Source organism: Symphalangus syndactylus, chromosome 8, assembly GCF_028878055.3.
Source record: "Symphalangus syndactylus isolate Jambi chromosome 8, NHGRI_mSymSyn1-v2.1_pri, whole genome shotgun sequence".
In the NCBI taxonomy this organism is placed as follows: Eukaryota; Metazoa; Chordata; class Mammalia; order Primates; family Hylobatidae; genus Symphalangus; species Symphalangus syndactylus.
The window spans coordinates 45,303,194-45,321,268 of record NC_072430.2 but is presented as its reverse complement, the minus strand read 5'-3'; the positions used below and the strand labels follow the sequence as shown (position 1 = coordinate 45,321,268).

The 18,075-nt window shown below is 37.1% G+C and overlaps 1 protein-coding gene across 50 annotated transcripts in view; it reads left to right on the top strand.

Moving 5' to 3' along the window:
* SIPA1L1 (signal induced proliferation associated 1 like 1) overlaps positions 1-18,075 on the top strand; it is a 428,639-nt gene that overhangs the window by 341,026 nt on the left and 69,538 nt on the right. For all 50 annotated transcript variants that reach the window (XM_063644113.1, XM_055288952.2, XM_055288937.2 and 47 more), the window contains 2 exons: positions 4,793-4,896; positions 8,725-8,882. In XM_063644113.1, the coding sequence (XP_063500183.1) occupies positions 4,793-4,896; positions 8,725-8,882 (262 nt within the window). The remainder of the gene's footprint in view (positions 1-4,792; positions 4,897-8,724; positions 8,883-18,075) is intronic.

Sequence of the window (18,075 nt, the reverse complement as noted above, 5' to 3'; positions counted from 1 at the left end):
TGTCACTGTCCCACAAGTACCTCAAGGTAGAAAGCCCAGAGGTCATAAGGCTCATCTTCTGTATTCTTTTTTCTCAAGGATCACTATCCAAGGCTGCCTGTTGTCCAACGTCTGCAAACAGTTGTTTCAGCTATTATATCATTTTTTCTAGTTATTCACAATGGCATGGTGAGTGCTGTATCAAGCACTTTGTTATGGCTGGAAGCAGAAGTCCCAGATACTTTTGATATGTATGCCATCTCATTTAATTCCGACAAACCTGCTAGATACCAATTATCCCCACTTTACAGAATTGGCTTCTTTAGATTAAATAACATGCCCATGGTTAGATAGCTAGCAAGCATTAGGAAAGTAGAATAGATCCCAGTAGTGTGGTTAATGAAGTGTTCAGAGAAAGCATAAATGTAGAATGAAGCACAGCAAAGCCCCAAGACCGGCCTTTAGCCTATGTCTTCCTCCCTCTTAAGCCCTTGAGCTAAAAGTACTCAAACCAGCTCATGAGATAGCTCTACTTCATGCATTGTCATCATATTCATTTCTTAGTATTTTTGTGAAGGAGGACGAGGCTCAGGGAAGTAATGAACTATTGAACCTTTTCTTCTTTTTCCCAGTTATCTGTGCAAAGACCATCTCCACATTTCAGAAATAAGGATTTGTAGCAAACAAGCAAGCTACAAATAAATATGTCACAGGCTGGAACAATTCTGCAATGAAGAAATTTTTAGTAGGGGATTTTTCCTTCTTTTTTGTTTTCTTATTTGGATGATATAACCTAGATAATTACCATTCTCTCACACTACAATAAATACAATAAACTTCCCACCAAGCAGTTTGTTATTTGAAAGCTGGAGACCATCCTCATTTTTAGCTGCGGACGTGGATTATTTGAGGAAATTATTTCCTGACTGAGGCTTGTTTGTCAAGTCAGTACACAGGAGACTTAGAAGCCCTCTGTAAAAGCTTTCCTTCAAAGCCCTGCCTTCGTTAATTTGCTGCAATGTTAGTGACTGTTTGTTTTCTCCTCCATTTTTCAGCAGTGTTATAAATGCAGTTGAGGTTCAAGATCTTAGAAGAGATATAAGACTTTTCATAAAGAAAGATTTGGAGGCAGATCATGTGATTATCAAGGAGGCAGATCATGTGATTGTCAAGGTGACCTATATAATGCCTGGATTTACTTATTAAGTTTTAAAGCTCTATACAAATATGAAGTAGCATCATTCTTTCATCCTTCTTCTACAAGCACATTGTCCCTTTAGAGTTGTTCAATACGCTCTTCAGCCAGATAAAAAAGCATTTTTTTTTTCATTTTCCTGATAGTCATTCTCTTAAAACTTTCATAGTTTCAAGGTCACTAAAAATATTATAATAAGAACATTGGATGCTTTATTCCTTAGTAATATAGTAAACAGTCTTCTTTTAAAAAATTACGGATTCAGGAGGACATGTCCAGGTTTGTTACAGGGGTATATTGCATAATGCTGGGGTTTGGGCTTCTAGTGAGTCTATTACCCAAATAGTGAGCATACTACCCAGTAGGTGGAGATTTTGAGGTAGAGTAGGGTTTTCCAACCCTTCCTCTCAACCTTCCTCCCCACTTTTGGACTCCCCAATGTCTGTTGTTTTCATCTTTATGTTCATGTGTACCCATTGTTTAGCTCCTGCTTGTAAGTGAAAACATGCGGTATTTGACTTTCTGTTTCTGCGTTAATTCACTTAGGATAATGGCCTCTAGCTGCATCTGTGTTGTTGCCAGGGAGATGATGATGTTCTTTTTTATGGCTGCGTACCATTCCATGATGTGTATGTACCATGTTTCCTTTGTCCAGTCTACCATTGATAGACTCTTAGGTTGATTCCATGCCTTTGCTATTGTGAACAATGCTGCAGTAAACAAATTAGTGCAGGTGCCATTTGATAAAATTATTTCTTTTCTTTTGAGTAGATACCCAGTAGGGAGACTGTTGGGTCGAATGGTAGTTCTATTGTTAGTTCTTTGAGAAATCTCCATACTGTTTTCCATAGTGGCTGTATAAATTTACATTCCCACGAACAGTGTATATATATTTTCTTTTCTCAAAATCCTTGCCAACATCTGTTATTTTTTGACTTTTGAATGATAGCCATTCTGTCTGATATCAGATGGTATCTCATTGTGGTTTTAATGTACATTTCTCCAGTGATTAGTGATGTTAAGCATTTTTTCATGTTTGTTGGCTGCATGTATGTCTTCTTTTGAGAAGTGTCTATTTGTGTTCTTTACCCACTTTTTAATGGGGCTATTTGTTTTTTTCTTGTTGATTTGCTTAAGTTTCTTAGAGATTCTGGATATTAGTCTTTTGTTGGGTGTATGGTTTGCAAATACTTTCTCCCATTCTGTAGGTTGTCTGTTTACTCTGTTAATTATTTCTTTATAGCAAACATTCTTTTTGCATTCTTTCTGGTAAAGTTTAGTACCTCTATGATGTGCATAGTAATTTCAGGATTTTGGAATTCTTTTCTTCTTGGAAAGAAAAGTTTCATTATTTTAGCCCTAGTTTCATCTCTGAAACTTCTGAAACTATTCCCAAACTGTTGAAAATTATCAGCAAAACTCTATGAATCTAAAAGACCTCAGAAGAAGGCTGGTCAGATAGCATACATTGTGTGAAATGAGACATGCAGAGGACAGAGAGAAGGGGCTAGAAGTAGAAAAACAAATGATCTTCAGTGTTTTCTTCCCCAGCAGTTTTCCTCTCTGGCAGTAATCCTTTTAGAACTAGACAGGCATATAAAGCACAATGTAATAAATGAATACCAATGACAGTCTTTTTTTTTTCTGGTTCATTAATTTTGCTTAAAATTGACTTGAAACGCATGTATAAGTACACGTCAGTGGTGACACATTCACTTTAAAGTTTTAAAATGTACTAATCCATTCTATACATATTTATAGAAAGGGTTCTTGACAATACATAAGTTCTTCACGTCCAAGACCTGTCTTAAATAGTTCAGTTGAATCCTTTGTTGTAGTAATACACAGTTTTTTTGTTGTGATGGTCATTAATACTTAGAAGATATTTTTCTTGGATATTTATATGTTGTTACATAGTTTTCCAATTTTTGAAAAGTAGTCTTTGCTTTGTTCTGTTTTTGACTATTTTTAAGCCTTCGCATTTTATGTCAGCTTCAAAATTAAGATTCTCCAACAAGCTCAAGCTTGAAACTCAGAGCTCTAGAATATCTTTAGAAAGCTGTCTGCAAGCCACAGTTGTAGTCTATTCTTAGAGCAGTACCTAACAGCAGTGGAGTTACTGCATTAGAGCTACCTGGGAGTGTCTGTGAAGAATAGATTCACCTGTGAGGCCGTATACCCACTGAGGAGTATTTTGGGGGGTGGGCCCTGGGAACCTGCCTCTTAATTTAGCTCTGCAGCTGATGCTGTGCATACTAAGTTTTGAGACTACTGTTGCCTTTTGGTATATGTCAGAAACTTTGTCTGAGAGCGTCGTTCTCTAAAATGCCATCAAGTGTCTTGGTCCTCAAAAAATAGGGTCGAGGCCAGGAGTGTTGGCTCACACCTGTAATCCCAGCACTTTGGGAGGCCAAGGTGGGTGGATCACAAGGTCAGGAGATCGAGACCATCCTGGCCAACATGGTGAAATTCTGTCTCTACTGAAAATACAAAAATTAGCCAGGCATGGTGGCATGCACCTATAGTCTGAGCTACTCAGGAGGCTGAGGCAGGAGAATCGCTTGAACCCAAGAGGCGGAGGTTGCAGTGAGCTGAGATCACACCATTGCACTCCAGCCTGGGCGACAGAGCGAGACTGTCTCAAAAAAAAAAAAAATGGGTTGATAGAGAGTTGAGTTTACCTACAGTGAATGCACTTCTGTTCCTTTTGCAACCCCTAAGTCCAGATCCTTTGAGTCTAAACAGGTATTCCCTTTCAGTTGGGAAGTTAATAACTTTTTTCTGCAGCTTCCAGGTATTTGTGGGAACACTGATTCTGAAACTTTGTTAAGATAAAGGCAGCAGAGGTTTCTTTTTCTTAAGGAAAGTGAGAACACAACATGCTTAAGTCTTAAAAAAATTGTTAGACATTGCCGTGTCACCTTTGTTCTTCAGTGTTAATGGTCTTGTTAAATTATTGTCTTTTTTTTTTTTTTTTTTAAGAACAAAGCAAGTCTCTTGCTTGAATTGGAAGTATTAGAAAAATGTTTCTTAAGTTGATGTGTGGACAGAATTCGGGGGTCTGTGAACTTGGATGGGCAATAATTTTTGTCTTTATTTTCACTGACCCCAAGTTGAAATTTAGCATTTCTGTTAATTATGGCCATAGGCAGTAAACCACAGTAATTCATTTACCTGTGATTTCATTGCCAATAGAAAGCACAGATATTTTCGTGTTATATTATTTGTTGTTGCAGACATCTCAAGAGTGTTTGTGCTCATCATGTCTTCAGCATTATGGCAGATATTAGACCAACTGCTAAATCTTGTTATATAAATCTTGTGCATTCATATTTAAAATTATTTGATACTGTGCGCTTCGATATAATTTCTTTCGAAATCTTATGTTTTTTATTTTATACTTTTACAAATATTATTCTGAGAAGGGTTCTGATCCATAGGCTTCACTAGACTGCCAAAGAGGATCAAATACAAAAAAAATAGGAAGAACACCTGTCTCGTCTAGAATCTTTTCATCCTAAATCATTTTCTTTTCTTTTCTTTTTTGAGATATTTCTCTTAAATAAATTATTTTTTCCTGTTATAGTCATCTCATCATTATATTTTTTTTAACTGTAGCTGACTCCACTGGAACCCATTCTCTGTACACAACATACAAAGATTATGAAATTATGTTCCATGTTTCCACCATGCTGCCATACACACCCAACAACAAGCAACAGGTAAGAGATCGTCCTGTTATCTGTGTTTTCACCCTTGTTCATTTCCTCTAGAAGCCTAAGTGGCAAGTTTGTAAAATCTTAAACCAGAATTTAGTGTTGCACCTGTCACCGCAGCGGGAAACTTTGTGCTTTGTGGAAGTAAGGAATAGCAGATGAGCTGAAAACAAATGAAGAGACACAAATTTTAGGTTAACAGCCAGCTGGATGCCTTTGTGAATTAATCATTTGCTTTTCACCCACGGGGATTGAGGTTTTCATGAAATCTGAGGAACAAGTTGAAATCATTGGTGATTACAAGACTCTGCAGGGTTGCAAAGAACATCCATGAGTGGGTGAAGTTTCATCTCAAGAGGTCAGTGCACAGAGTAGGAAAGTTCTGAGGTTTCATTATAGATTTCAAAGGAGATATAAAATACTAACTTGGAAAAAAGTCAAATGTCAACAGAATGATATTCTTCCTTACCATGTTCATTGGGAGATAGCAAAGAACATAAATAACAATTGCGTATGTGCACATCATACACAGAGCTTCTCTTAAAATGATCTAAAAGCTCAATGCCTAATTACTAAAGTGTAACTGAGGTAGTAAAATGTGGAAACTAAGCAGTGACAGATTGTTACAGAGCAAACTGGAAACTGGCACTATTGTTTTAGGGAATATGTGGTAGTTGATTTTTAAAAATATTTTAAAATAAATAATAGCAAATTGAAATTTAAAAGAACCAGAGAGCTAACACACTCTTCTTTTAAAAGCTATTGCAAACTTGAGCAGTCCAGTTTTACTTCTAACCTTCAAATGGATGTGGATTTTTGTTTTTGTCAATTGTTGTGCTAACAGAGCACAGGCCAGCTGCAGAATGAATCACATCCTCTTTCACAGAAGTTAACCAAACACTGATCTAATCTAACACTTTATCACTTTAGGTTTGATTAAATCACAAATCTAGGTAACAAAGTTTTGCCTTTCATGATTGCCAGTGTAATAAAAAATAGGGAGCAAAGCAATGAATCAGCTATAAATCTGAAGTAAACCTGTTTTAAGATAAACTCCCTGATCTGTACTTTGTTGATAATTTGTTTTATGCAAATTCCAGATTTTAGCTCTCTTTGAAAGAAAAACACCATGCTAAGAAAGGCATAATAAACTTATTCTGACCAGTCAGTAGATAAAAAATTTAACAACATTAACAAAATGATCCTTAAAGAGAGCATAAAGGCTTATTCTGCCTGATCACTTAGAAGAGAAAGATGAGATTTGTAAGGGTAAAAAATTTAGTAACAAGATGGGATTAATTATTTGTAACTAAATGAGTTGAAGTGGTAGGCAGAGAAAGTGGGCATTTAAATGGCAGCTCCCTAAATTATTTAATTTTGGAGTCCAATCAAGTCAAAAATGTTATGGTCCTAAATCAGAATGAGAAAGAAATTGGTACTGCAACATATCAAGAAATTTTCACTCTCTAGCCAAAAAAATTTATTTTCCTCTATATAGATTACTTTATACTTGGGGAAAAAAAGGCAAGAAAAATGTATCTTTAAAAATTCTTTTGCAAGTATTTTAAATAAAATATTATTTTTCATTATATGTAGTATAAGATGGAAAAATGGATTTGTTTCTATTTGAGTCCTTTATTAAGACATTTATTTTTATATGTCAAGCCATATTTTGAAGAAAGAATAATATTACAGAAAATGACATCATTTATGCAGGAATGGCATAACATGTAGATAAATAGTATTTGTTTTTGGTATGTCCAAGATCTTGAGTAGATTAATAATCTTTAATTATTGGTATGTTCTGTAGGGCCATCAATACACACCAGCCTTTATTTTCATAACGTCTGTTTGTATATCATATTTAGAAATGAACTCAGTTGGTGGGACTGTAAACTAGTTCAACCATTGTGGAAGTCAGTGTGGCGATTCCTCAGGGATCTAGAGCTAGAAATACCATTTGACCCAGCCATCCCATTACTGGGTATATACCCAAAGGACTATAAATCATGCTGCTATAAAGACATATGCACACATATGTTTATTGCAGCACTATTCACAATAGCAAAGAGTTGGAACCAACCCAAATGTCCAACAACAATAGACTGGATTAAGAAAATGTGGCACATACACTATGGAATACTATGCAGCCATAAAAAATGATGAGTTCATGCCCTTTGTAGGGACATGGATGAAACTGGAAAACATCATTCTCAGTAAACTATCACAAGGACAAAAAACCAAACACCGCATGTTCTCACTCATAGGTGGGAATTGAACAATGAGAACTCATGGACACAGGAAGGGGAACGTCACACTCTGGGGACTGTTGTGGGGTGGGGGTAGGGGGGAGGGACAGCATTAGGAGATATACCTAATGCTAAATGACGAGTTAATGGGTGCAGCAAAACAACATGGCACATGGATATATATGTAACAAACCTGCACATTGTGCACATGTACCCTAAAACCTAAAGTATAATTAAAAAAAAAAAAAAAAAAGAAATGAACTCAGAAATAAACTGCTTCATTAGAAGACAATTTGGGATGCTTTCAAATTCCTAAGGTTAAAAGTATATTAATCCTGAACATTCTAACTCCCAATTTGCAACCCTAATCTAAAAGGCTATTATTTCTCCCAGCTGGCAGCCAATACTAGATCACTGATTTTACTGGTATGCAATTTGTATGCCTTAATGTCACTAAAGAATTTTTTTTTTTTTTTTTTTTTTTTTTTTGAGAAGGAGTCTCGCTCTTTCACCCAGGCTGGAGTGCAGTGGCGCGATCTCGGCTCACTGCAGGCTCCGCCCCCCGGGGTTCACGCCATTCTCCTGCCTCAGCCTCCCGAGTAGATGGGACTACAGGTGCTTGCCACCTCGCCCAGCTAATGTTTTGTATTTTTAATAGAGACGGGGTTTCACCGTGTTAGCCAGGATGGTCTCGATCTCCTGACCTCGTGAACCGCCCGCGTCGGCCTCTCAAAGTGCTGGGATTACAGGCGTGAGCCACCACGCCTGGCCGAGAATATTTTTTTAAATACAAGTTTTATAAGTACAAGCTTATGTCTAACGGATAGTTTATATAAATGTCACACTTAGTTGTTTTTCTTTTTTAAGAGCCTCCGTACAGTAAGTTTGAGAAACACAAATTTTGTTCTATTTTTGTTTACACTATTGAATTACTGCTGAAAGGCACTGACCTAGGATGATTTCGGGTGCCTGAGTTTGAAAGCCACCCATCCAAAATCCACTGAATGTGAAACAGAGGGTGTCCCTAAGCAGCTCTCATTGCAATTAAAGAAGCTGTTTAAACCTGAAATTTATCTGCTTTTAATTGTTGCAACATTCTGGAATATTATTCTTTTCTACATGCCCAGCTTGTGACACAAAACATATATCAGAAAACACCTTAGCCACATTTTCTTTCAATGAAGCCAATTAAACCAGAACACAAATTACATTGTAATTATCTCAGCCATTCTCATCTTTAAAAATCTTCCCTATGGCACATGTTTTTCTTATGTGAAAATGGAACAAAACTGTTGTTATAGAAACTGAAGGTTTGGAGACGTTGGGACCTGGCATAATATGCCAGATATTGGGTAGATCTATTTGAATGGCTGTATCTTTTATGCAAATTTCAGAATATTTGTTTCTATGTTCTTCCTTAGAGGGAATAAGGCAGGTGAAAACATTGACAGTACCTGTGTAGATTGCCTACCTTAATGTGTACTGATTAGGAATGAATGTTTTAAATACAACTATATAAGGGAATTGGGGCGGCGGGGGAAGCAAATTATTGTTATTTATGTTGGTTGCTTATTTTTTCTTGTAGCTCCTGAGGAAGCGGCACATTGGAAATGATATTGTAACAATTGTTTTCCAAGAGCCTGGAGCACAGCCGTTCAGCCCAAAAAACATCCGATCCCACTTCCAGCACGTTTTCGTCATCGTCAGGGTGCACAATCCGTGCTCAGACAGTGTCTGTTATAGGTGTGTATGGGTGTCACAGCAGGGGCTCTGTGGATGTTGGCTGGTTATCACACAGAGGCCCCATTCAGCTCTGCATTCTAAAGTGGCAATGGGAAGTCTATTACTATTTCTTTTTGTCTTTAAACTATGCATGCGGATGGCTGAATTCACATGATGATGTAATCTGGTGGCATTGACATTACCCAAGCATGTTGGTTAGACACCTGCCGTTTCCATTTGCACCTCCTCCTTAGGTGATGTCCTTCATCCATACCATCTGGTCACCAACCAACTAATTACTCATATTGCTAATTATATTTTTCTTTTGACATGGCAAGAGCAGAAAAGAACGATTATAATAAATAGAGAAGAGAAGTTAATTTTTTGAAAAGCATTGTTATTAAAGAAGCCTAAATCCTTGCCTCTGACTTACTTGATTTACATTAGCGCTCTGACTACAAGCTTAGAAGCGCTTCTATACTTTATTTAGCATTATTGAAATTGTTTCAGTATCACTTGTTGATGTAGTCACATGAGTATCAGAATTCAGGCCTCTATCTGCAGAGACCTTTCTTTGTAAGAATACTAGAGAGTTAGGAGTTGAAGGGGATAGGGACCTGTGATGCTAGCTTGATGTGGGTGTAGTGCCAGAATGTGTAAGGGTAATGTTCTGGCATTTGTAAGATGTTTTTAATGTGCATCAGTTCCTTTCAAAATATGGACATTTGGCATATCTTTCCATCCCTAAAAAATGTTACCTGCACAGAAAGTGACCTGTGCAGGTTGACAGTTTGTGAGATCTGCAATTGTATATTTCTAGGGGTAAGGCAGATTAATTCTAGGAGTAGAGTAAGTGTAGCTTAGGGAAAAAAAAAAACAAGTAGAGGTTATGTTGGTCTCCTGCTGGCTGTCACCATCCTTGCACATATCCTAATAACTGCATTGGTTGAGCTCTTGTTGTAAGCCCCAAACTATTCTAGACATCTTACATGTATATCCCATTTAATCTTTAAAACCTATGAGGTAGGTACTGCTTTTATCTCCGTTTTCAGATGATGAAATTTAAGCCAGGTTACTTGCCTCAGGTTAGCTGGCTAGTGTTGAGCAGAATTAGACAGGAATGCAGTCAGTTTCATTCTAGAGCCCAGTCTCTTAACCATGCTGCTATGCCGCCTCTCTCACATGCTGGGAAAGCTGGGTTTTTCACTCCAAGCTCCCAACACAGAGGCTGTTCCAGAACTTCTCAGGTGCTGAGCCTAGGTGAACACCCAAGACCAGGGAGGTCTGTAGTTTCCTAGGGTTGGGGCAGAACTCCCAACAATGAAGACCTAGATCTGAAACCTCTTATCAAGGAAGTAGTGTCTGAGAGCTGCTCTGGTTAGTTGTAGAATGAAAGCACAGAACAATTGACTATAATTGGAATGGATAACTATTTGCATTTAGAAAATACTCTGAGCAGTTAAAACATGCTATGTACTAGATTCATGCAAAGGATTTCATACCACTTGACAGGTAGAAAGTTAAGCCCATTTTGAATGGGCACTCCAAAGTTTGGGGAGCAGAAAGCTATGCAGTTTCTTTTAAAGAGAGTTTCTTCTTTTCAAGCCTTTGTCTAAATCAGTACCATCTAATGGGACTATAATGCAAGCTACATATTAATTTTACACTTTCTAATAGCCAGATGTTTTTAAAAAGTGCCAACATATAGATGAAATTAATGTTGATACTGTTGTTGACCCATTTTTACATTTTATTTACTCAGTATATCTAAATATTATTTCAACATGAATTAACGTGATTTCAGCATTTAACAATTATTGTGACATCTTACATGGTTTTTTGGACTAAGTCTTTGTAACCTGAAGTACATTTTACACTTACCGCGTATCTCAATTAGGATGCTAAATTTTCATTGGTGATACTTGATGTATGTTTAGATTTCATAAAATTTACAATGAAAAGGTAGATTTAATATACCCAGATTCTTCCAAATGGACTTTTTAAAATCTTTAAAATAACAGAATTAAGTATCCGTTTTTAAATCATATGTTAATTAAAATTTAATATAATTTGATATTCCTCGGTCACACTAGACACATTTCAAGTGCTCAATAGCCACAGCTGGCTGTGGCCACTGTAATGAACTGCACAAGTCTAAAGAGACTGCTAAGGGAGGTGTGTTCGCCTTCTTCAGTGCTTTGTTTTTTTATTTTTATCATCCCTCCCCTGAAAATTAGGATTTTTGCTTTCTCTCTCTTATTTTTAATCTGTTGCCTGGAGAGCCCACCGTTCGAACCCCATCATTTAACGCTAGGAGTCTTTGCAGGGAGGGGGATACTGAACACCACTGCTCAAGACACGTGGGCAGGTCTGGAATTTCCTAGTTACCAGGCTTGTTTGAAGGCCCAACACACAGCTTTTAAGCTGTGAATTTTGGACTGTTTATAAATCCAAGAAAACATATCAGTTTGTAAAATCACTGAAAGAAATCACAAGAGATTGTAGAGTAGTGACCTTTGCCTATTGTAAACTTTAAAGATCAATAATTTTTTGCCATCCTCCTGAAAAGAGGCAGGCACACCTCCTCAGGTATGTGGTGATGTCAGGAAGTGTTTGAAGACACAGAATAAACAGGACACCTTTCTTCAAGCCTTTAACGTTGGGGGGAGGCAGGGTAAGGATGAGCTTATTTTCTCATGAAAATAAATGTATTATGAGGTAGAATGGAAAATATCAATTTTCAGATAAAACATGGGTCTTCAAAGAATTTTTACACCTGTGAGTTTTTCTCAAACCCCAGCCACTCCCCGAACTACTAGGGATATGAATTTATAGGCCTGTTTTATTAGGAGTGGTTTGGTGGAAAAACTTAGACATGGGTTGATTTATACTCATTTTATTTAAATCTAATTTAATTTTATCCCTAAGTGATATAGCTAGAGTAACTCAAATGCTTTTTTAAATTTTTTTTAATTTTTTTATTTTTATGGGTACATAGTAGGTGTATATATTTTTGGGTTACATGAGATATTTTTATATAGGCATGCAATGCATATAATCACACCAGGGTAAATGGGGTATCCATTACCCCAAGCATTTATCCTTTGTGTTACAAACAATCCAGTTATACTCTTTTAGTTATTTTTAAATGTGCAATTAAATTATTTTTAGCTATAGACACCCTGTTGTGCTAGCAAATAACTAGGTCATATTAATTCTTTTCTAACTGTTTTTTGTACCCCAAGTGCTTTTTAGCATTTAAAACCTCTTGGTCCCAACTTTCTCCACCATGAACACACATACTTATTTACTTACATCTACCTGGTGTCTGAACTGTGGAAAGGGGAGAAGTTTCCTTGAAAGAGTGTCCTGCAATAATAGTGCAGAGAGGTGTGGGGTCATTACAGGCTGAAGTTATATGGATATTTATGAGAAGATGGGATTTGATGTGTGTGTTAAAGCATAACTGGATGGAATTCAATGGGAAAAAGAGAAACCATTCTAGGAGTGGTCATTGCAAAGGACAGAAGCCTAGAAGTGGGAAGGAGGATGGAAAGTACAATAAAAAGGCTACTAATGCAGAAAAGATGACCAGGCAGTAGAGGCCTCCAGAATGCTAGGCCATTAATTCAACATTACATAAGTAGAATTCTAGGAAAAATTATCCAGTGTTACCATGTTAGGTAATTTGTACACAGAAAGGTCAATTTGGAGACTGTCATTATCCATTTATTTTTCATTAGTTCTTTATCCAGCCCTCAGCATGTGTGTGCTAGACACTACTCTGGACCCTGCGATGTAACAGGAGAACAAAGAGAGAAAAATCCCTATAGTGGATCTAGAGATGAGAGCTCAAAATAATGTGGTATTATACCTCCCTGGGGACTAGAAAGCTTATATAGGAATAACTGACTAATTCAGACTAATTCCAGAGGCCAGTTAATGTGAGTCATCATATAGCCAAGAACTCAGAAATCAGTCACTAAGTCTGCATACTAAAGCTTATCCCATAACTGATAAGAGAGCCCTCCAGTCTCTATTGTTTTATTTGTATCGTTGCAGTGACCTTAATTATCTGATCCCAGTTGATAGAGAAGATTAGAAGCAACAAAATAAAAAAAGAAGGAGCTGTTAATAGCGAGCATGTACTGGAAACAAATATTTGTTTATTGATAGAGGAGATGCTGAAAAACTATTCACATCAAAGATATGAATTCAATAAGCATAGCAATCTGGGGCCATTTGATTTTGGAGCAAAGAACCAAATACAGTAGTTCCTCCTTATCTGTCGGGGATATATTCCAAGACCCCCAGAGGATGCCCGAAACCATGGATAGTGCCTACCCCTATATATACTATGTTTGTTCCTATATGATAATGTTTAATTTATAAATTAGGCAGTAATATATTAACAGTAATTAATAAAACGCAACAGTTATAACAATATAATAATAGTTATATGAGTGTGGTCTCTCTCTCAAAATACCTCATTGTACTATACCACAGCTAACCAAAACCACAGAAAGTGAAACCATAGATAAGGGGGAACTATTGTGTGCTTCAGTCACTCCTGAGGACTTCAGTGTGGAAACACAATATAAAATAATACCATTTTTCAACAACTACTGAATTAATGGATTTATGCATTGATCATCAAAGGATGCAAATACCATAAAAAGAGACAAATATATGCCTCATAATGGAAGAATACAACCTCACCTATGAATTATTTTTGCCACCCCTAAAAAAAATTAAATCTGAATCTGATCAAGCTTCCAGAAAAGCCAATTTATAGGAAATACAAAAGACAGAGGAACATGTTTGTAGTTGACAAAATTCAGACCCTGAATAACTCTGTAGACAAAAAGCCCCATTTCTTCAACAAGTAAGTTGCAAGAAATAGTGAGGAAGTGGAGGGGAATCTATAGAATAAAACATTTTTTAAAGCTAAATTAATTGCAAAGTGTGGATCCTATTTGGATCCCAATTTAAACAAAAAGACTATAAAGAAAATCCTAGGACATCCTAAACAATTGTAAATTGGAACACTGACACACTATTTGATAAAATAAAAGAGTTGTTATTCATTTTAAAACTAGAATAGTAATAAGTAGTCACAACAAGGACCCTGATTCTTCAAAACAAATGTTAAACTGTGGTCAGTAGGTATGTTTAGGAAGGTAGAAATACATGTTACTCCTCTCAGAGAGGTTTCCATACCCGGTAATTAAAATGTAATAACTGTTGAAAGGAATCCATATGATATAGTACAAAAAGCACTTGGAATTAGACCAAATTGTTAAACAGTGCAGTGGGAAGTTGCTTGACATCCACTTAAAATCCTATTAAGTAAAATGTCTGGCATAGGCAGGGAGGAAGTGTGATGCATGTCCATTAAATGTCTGTGTTCATCCCCTTTCCTCTCCGTAAAAAAAAAAAAAAGAAAAAGAAAAAGAATTTGCAAGCTTCAGCTGAGAAGAAGAAAAATCCAAGTAGGTCAAGTGATAGAAATTTCTTTAGGAAGGTCTATTTCAAGCCTCAATTAATCAGCATCCCTATTGTCCGCTGCAGCTGACCTTTCTAAGACAAGAATCTGATTATGTCATTCATTGTGCTTAAAAGCATTTAGAGAAAAGTTCAGACTTGCAAGCATAGCTTACTGCATGGGGGCTTCAGGTTTGGCCTCCTGTCTCTCAGTCTTATCTACCAGTCTGCACCCCATGCCTACCTCACTCCTTTGGAGCTACTCACCACTCCCCAGAACAGCGTGCTCTGCCCCTCTGCTCTGCACATGCTGCTCCTCTCACACACTCCCCTTTCCCTCCATCTGATGAATTCCTGCTTTTCTTTTTTCTGAGAAGGCTCCCTGGACCTCCCAGGACTAAAGTGCCTTTCCTAAGTGCTACCAGTAGCACCCTGTACTTCACAAGTAGGAGACTCAAATCACTGGCTGTGGCTCCCACCAGACTTGGAGTTTCTGGATGGCTGAGCCCGGGACATCTTCAGCCTTGATCCTCAGCAAGGGCAAAGTGCCTAGCACATAGTAGGTACTCAGTGACTGGTGGATCAATACTGTTAGAAATCGAGAGAATGATTGGCACATGTTTGATCTTTCGTGTCCTTTGCCCAGATCTGCTTTCTTGGAAGCTGCCCTGGCCAGTAATCTGATCCAGGCTCCAAGAAGAGGAAACTTCCCTCTTCCATTTGATGTTTTCTGTGTCACCTTCCTTTTAAATTTTGGGCTGGGGGTTGTTGATTATTGCTGTTTTTCCATTGTGCTTCCAAAGTTCACATGTCTTATATTTCTCAATTTTTATCCACTAAACTTCTGTTCAGAAGTCTTTGAAACAGGCCGGGCGTGGTGGCTCACGCCTGTAATCCCAGCACTTTGGGAGGCTGAGGCAGGCGGATCATGAAGTCAGGAGATCGAGACCATCCTGGCTAACACAGTGAAACCCTGTCTCTACTAAAAATACAAAAAATTAGCCAGGCGAGGTGACGGGCGCCTGTAGTCCCAGCTACTGGGGAGGCTGAGGCAGGAGAATTGCTTGAACCCGGGAGGCAGAGGTTGCAGTGAGCTGAGATCGCGCGCCACTGCACTCTAGCCTGGGTAACAGAGTGAGACTCCGTCTCAAAAAAAAAAAAGTCTTTGGAACATTTTCATGTGTCAGCTTGAAGTTGGCTTTGGGTATCAACACTTATTATTTCATTCAAGCTCTTTGATGCCAACCAGTGTTACATGGCCCATATCAACTAGAAACAGCCTCATCATCTCTTAGGCCATGTAACCCATGTGGATGGTCCCTTTTAGCAGGCACCTCAGGAGTAGAAGGTTTGAAAGCACTTCCTCAGAGTAAGTGTGGGCTTGTCGTGGAGCACTCTCTTGGCTGTCCAGAAGCTTACATTCCAATCCTGGCTCTCTCTAACAAATCTGGGCAAATCCTTTTACTTCTCTGTATCTGTTTCCTGGAGAAGTGAAGAATTTGTACCAGCTGCACAACCGGAGGTTTAGGAAGATAAACCCCAGAATACAAACAAGACACCTTCCTGGTCGCTCAGTGTACCCAAAGATTTTGGAGTGAGAAGATATTTTTATATGAAAATGAACACAAATATTTTTCAGTAGAATGCAAAATCGAGGTGAATTTTCAAATGAAACCCAAGATTTTATTGAAAGAATTTGAGGAACATTGAGTTCTCTTAAGTTCCCTTCCTGTGATAACTTTCCATCACTGTTTTAGCCTCTAGCTCTGTCTGTCTGTCATCTAGATAACCCTCTTGAGTAGAACATTCCAGTCCTCAACAATGCTGGGTAAATAAAGCATGGCTATGATTTTAAAGCATGTATTATTTCGAAGAAGACACAGAATTACCAACTAGGCTAATATATGTACAGCCAAGCAGAGGCCCTTTGGAATCTGCTTTTAAAAATACCAAGAACCATTTATAATTAATATATCTTAAGTAACTACATGCAGCAAACTGAGATTCTAGAAAGGCTTTTTTCTTACAGAGACAAAATATTCTGTTTAGCTTAAACCAGGCCTTATTATCAAGAGTTCAGAATTTGTGGCATCTAAATTAATGAGCTTTTAACCTTGTAGAAACCTTGCCAGTTTGATTTATCCAAAACAAAATCATTTATTTGAAAAGAGCATTCCAGGGTATCATCTTCCTCATCTTCTGTAAGGATTCTATTTCTGACTATGCAAAGCTGATTTCAGTGCCTGTATCATTTACCTCCCTACCACAGTGAATCATTGAAAATTATGCGTTAAGGATTCAGTTCTTTTCCTCACAGTTCATTATAGCTGTTTCTAATTATTGGTAGGTTTTCAGTGTATGTTTGTCTAAAGTTCTATCAATTAATAAGTGGATCTGCAGAAAGCCAGTTAGTTTAAGGGGCAAGTAGATGGAGGGTGCTTAAAATCACACCCCCTGCTCAGCATTTTGCTCTCCTTATTTAAAATAAAATCACAGATATTTTCTGAGAAAGAATAACAATTTGAGCGAAATTAGCAGATGAGAAATTGCCAATTTTAAAGTGAAAGATATTAAATATTTCTGGATTCTTACAGGATTCCACATAGAAAAATCTAGCAAACCTGGATTTCAGCATCTTTTGCTTGACTTTAAGAGAAAAATAATACGATCAAATTAAAATTATACAGCTGTCAGCGTTCAAGTCAGGCAGTTCACAATAGACAAGAAAAATTGCCCTCCTAATACATATTGGTATAATTAAACCATATGGAAGTCTCTGAATTCTCTCCTCCAGTTAGAAAATGGAGTGTTGGTTGCCACTGTTCTTTGTCATGAAGTGAACTAGGTAGTCTTTTAAAAATACACTTGTGAAACCAACAGATAGGCCATCCCATGGCATCTTCTGAGCGTGTAGCTTTTCCATTCCACCAGAAATATAATTTGCCTCCTGAGGTTGCTGATTTTTATTTTTCTTATTTTCACAAGAAATAACTACTTCTTGAAAAACAGAGCTGAATATCTTAAAGCAAACCCTTCTTAAAGAAAAAGTGAAACAGAGCTCTTCAATTTTATTTGAAAGATGCATACTCTCTGATGATGCCATTTCTATTTCAGGAGTTCAGAAGAAACCTATTTTTTTTATTGTTTCCCTAATACTAAGTATAATTGCATAATTTGCTCACTTTTAATTTGGAAAGAGGGATCTTCGATGTGTTAGAATCATTTCCAGTCATGTCAAACTTTACTAAAATCTTGGGACATGATGTAAAACACTCAACCCCTCTATTTCTATATCAACAACTTCCTTTTTTGTTTTAGGAGAAACTTACTTTTTTTCCTTTTGAGGTTAAAAATAATAGGTTATTACAGATGTTCATATGATCCTTTTCTTAGGCCCAATTTTAGGAATATATATTCAGAAGAAGTGACTGGAACAGGCTTTCTTATATCAATCTTGCTTAAAGGAATGGGATAAGGAAAACATTTTTCTTAGAAATAGATTATCAGAATAAAATACCAAAAGGACCAAGGAATAGCTCAGTTTAAAAATATGATTTTAAAGCGTTGTTGCTATTACATAAAGATTCTCATACTATTACTCAGATTCCAATTTTCATTTTAAAATTATGCTTTTAATCTGGTTGCATAATGCCTCACACTTAGGCCAACAAATACTAGTTAAGTTTTATTGAAATTTAATTCATTTCTTTTATGGCATGCATCTTTTGAT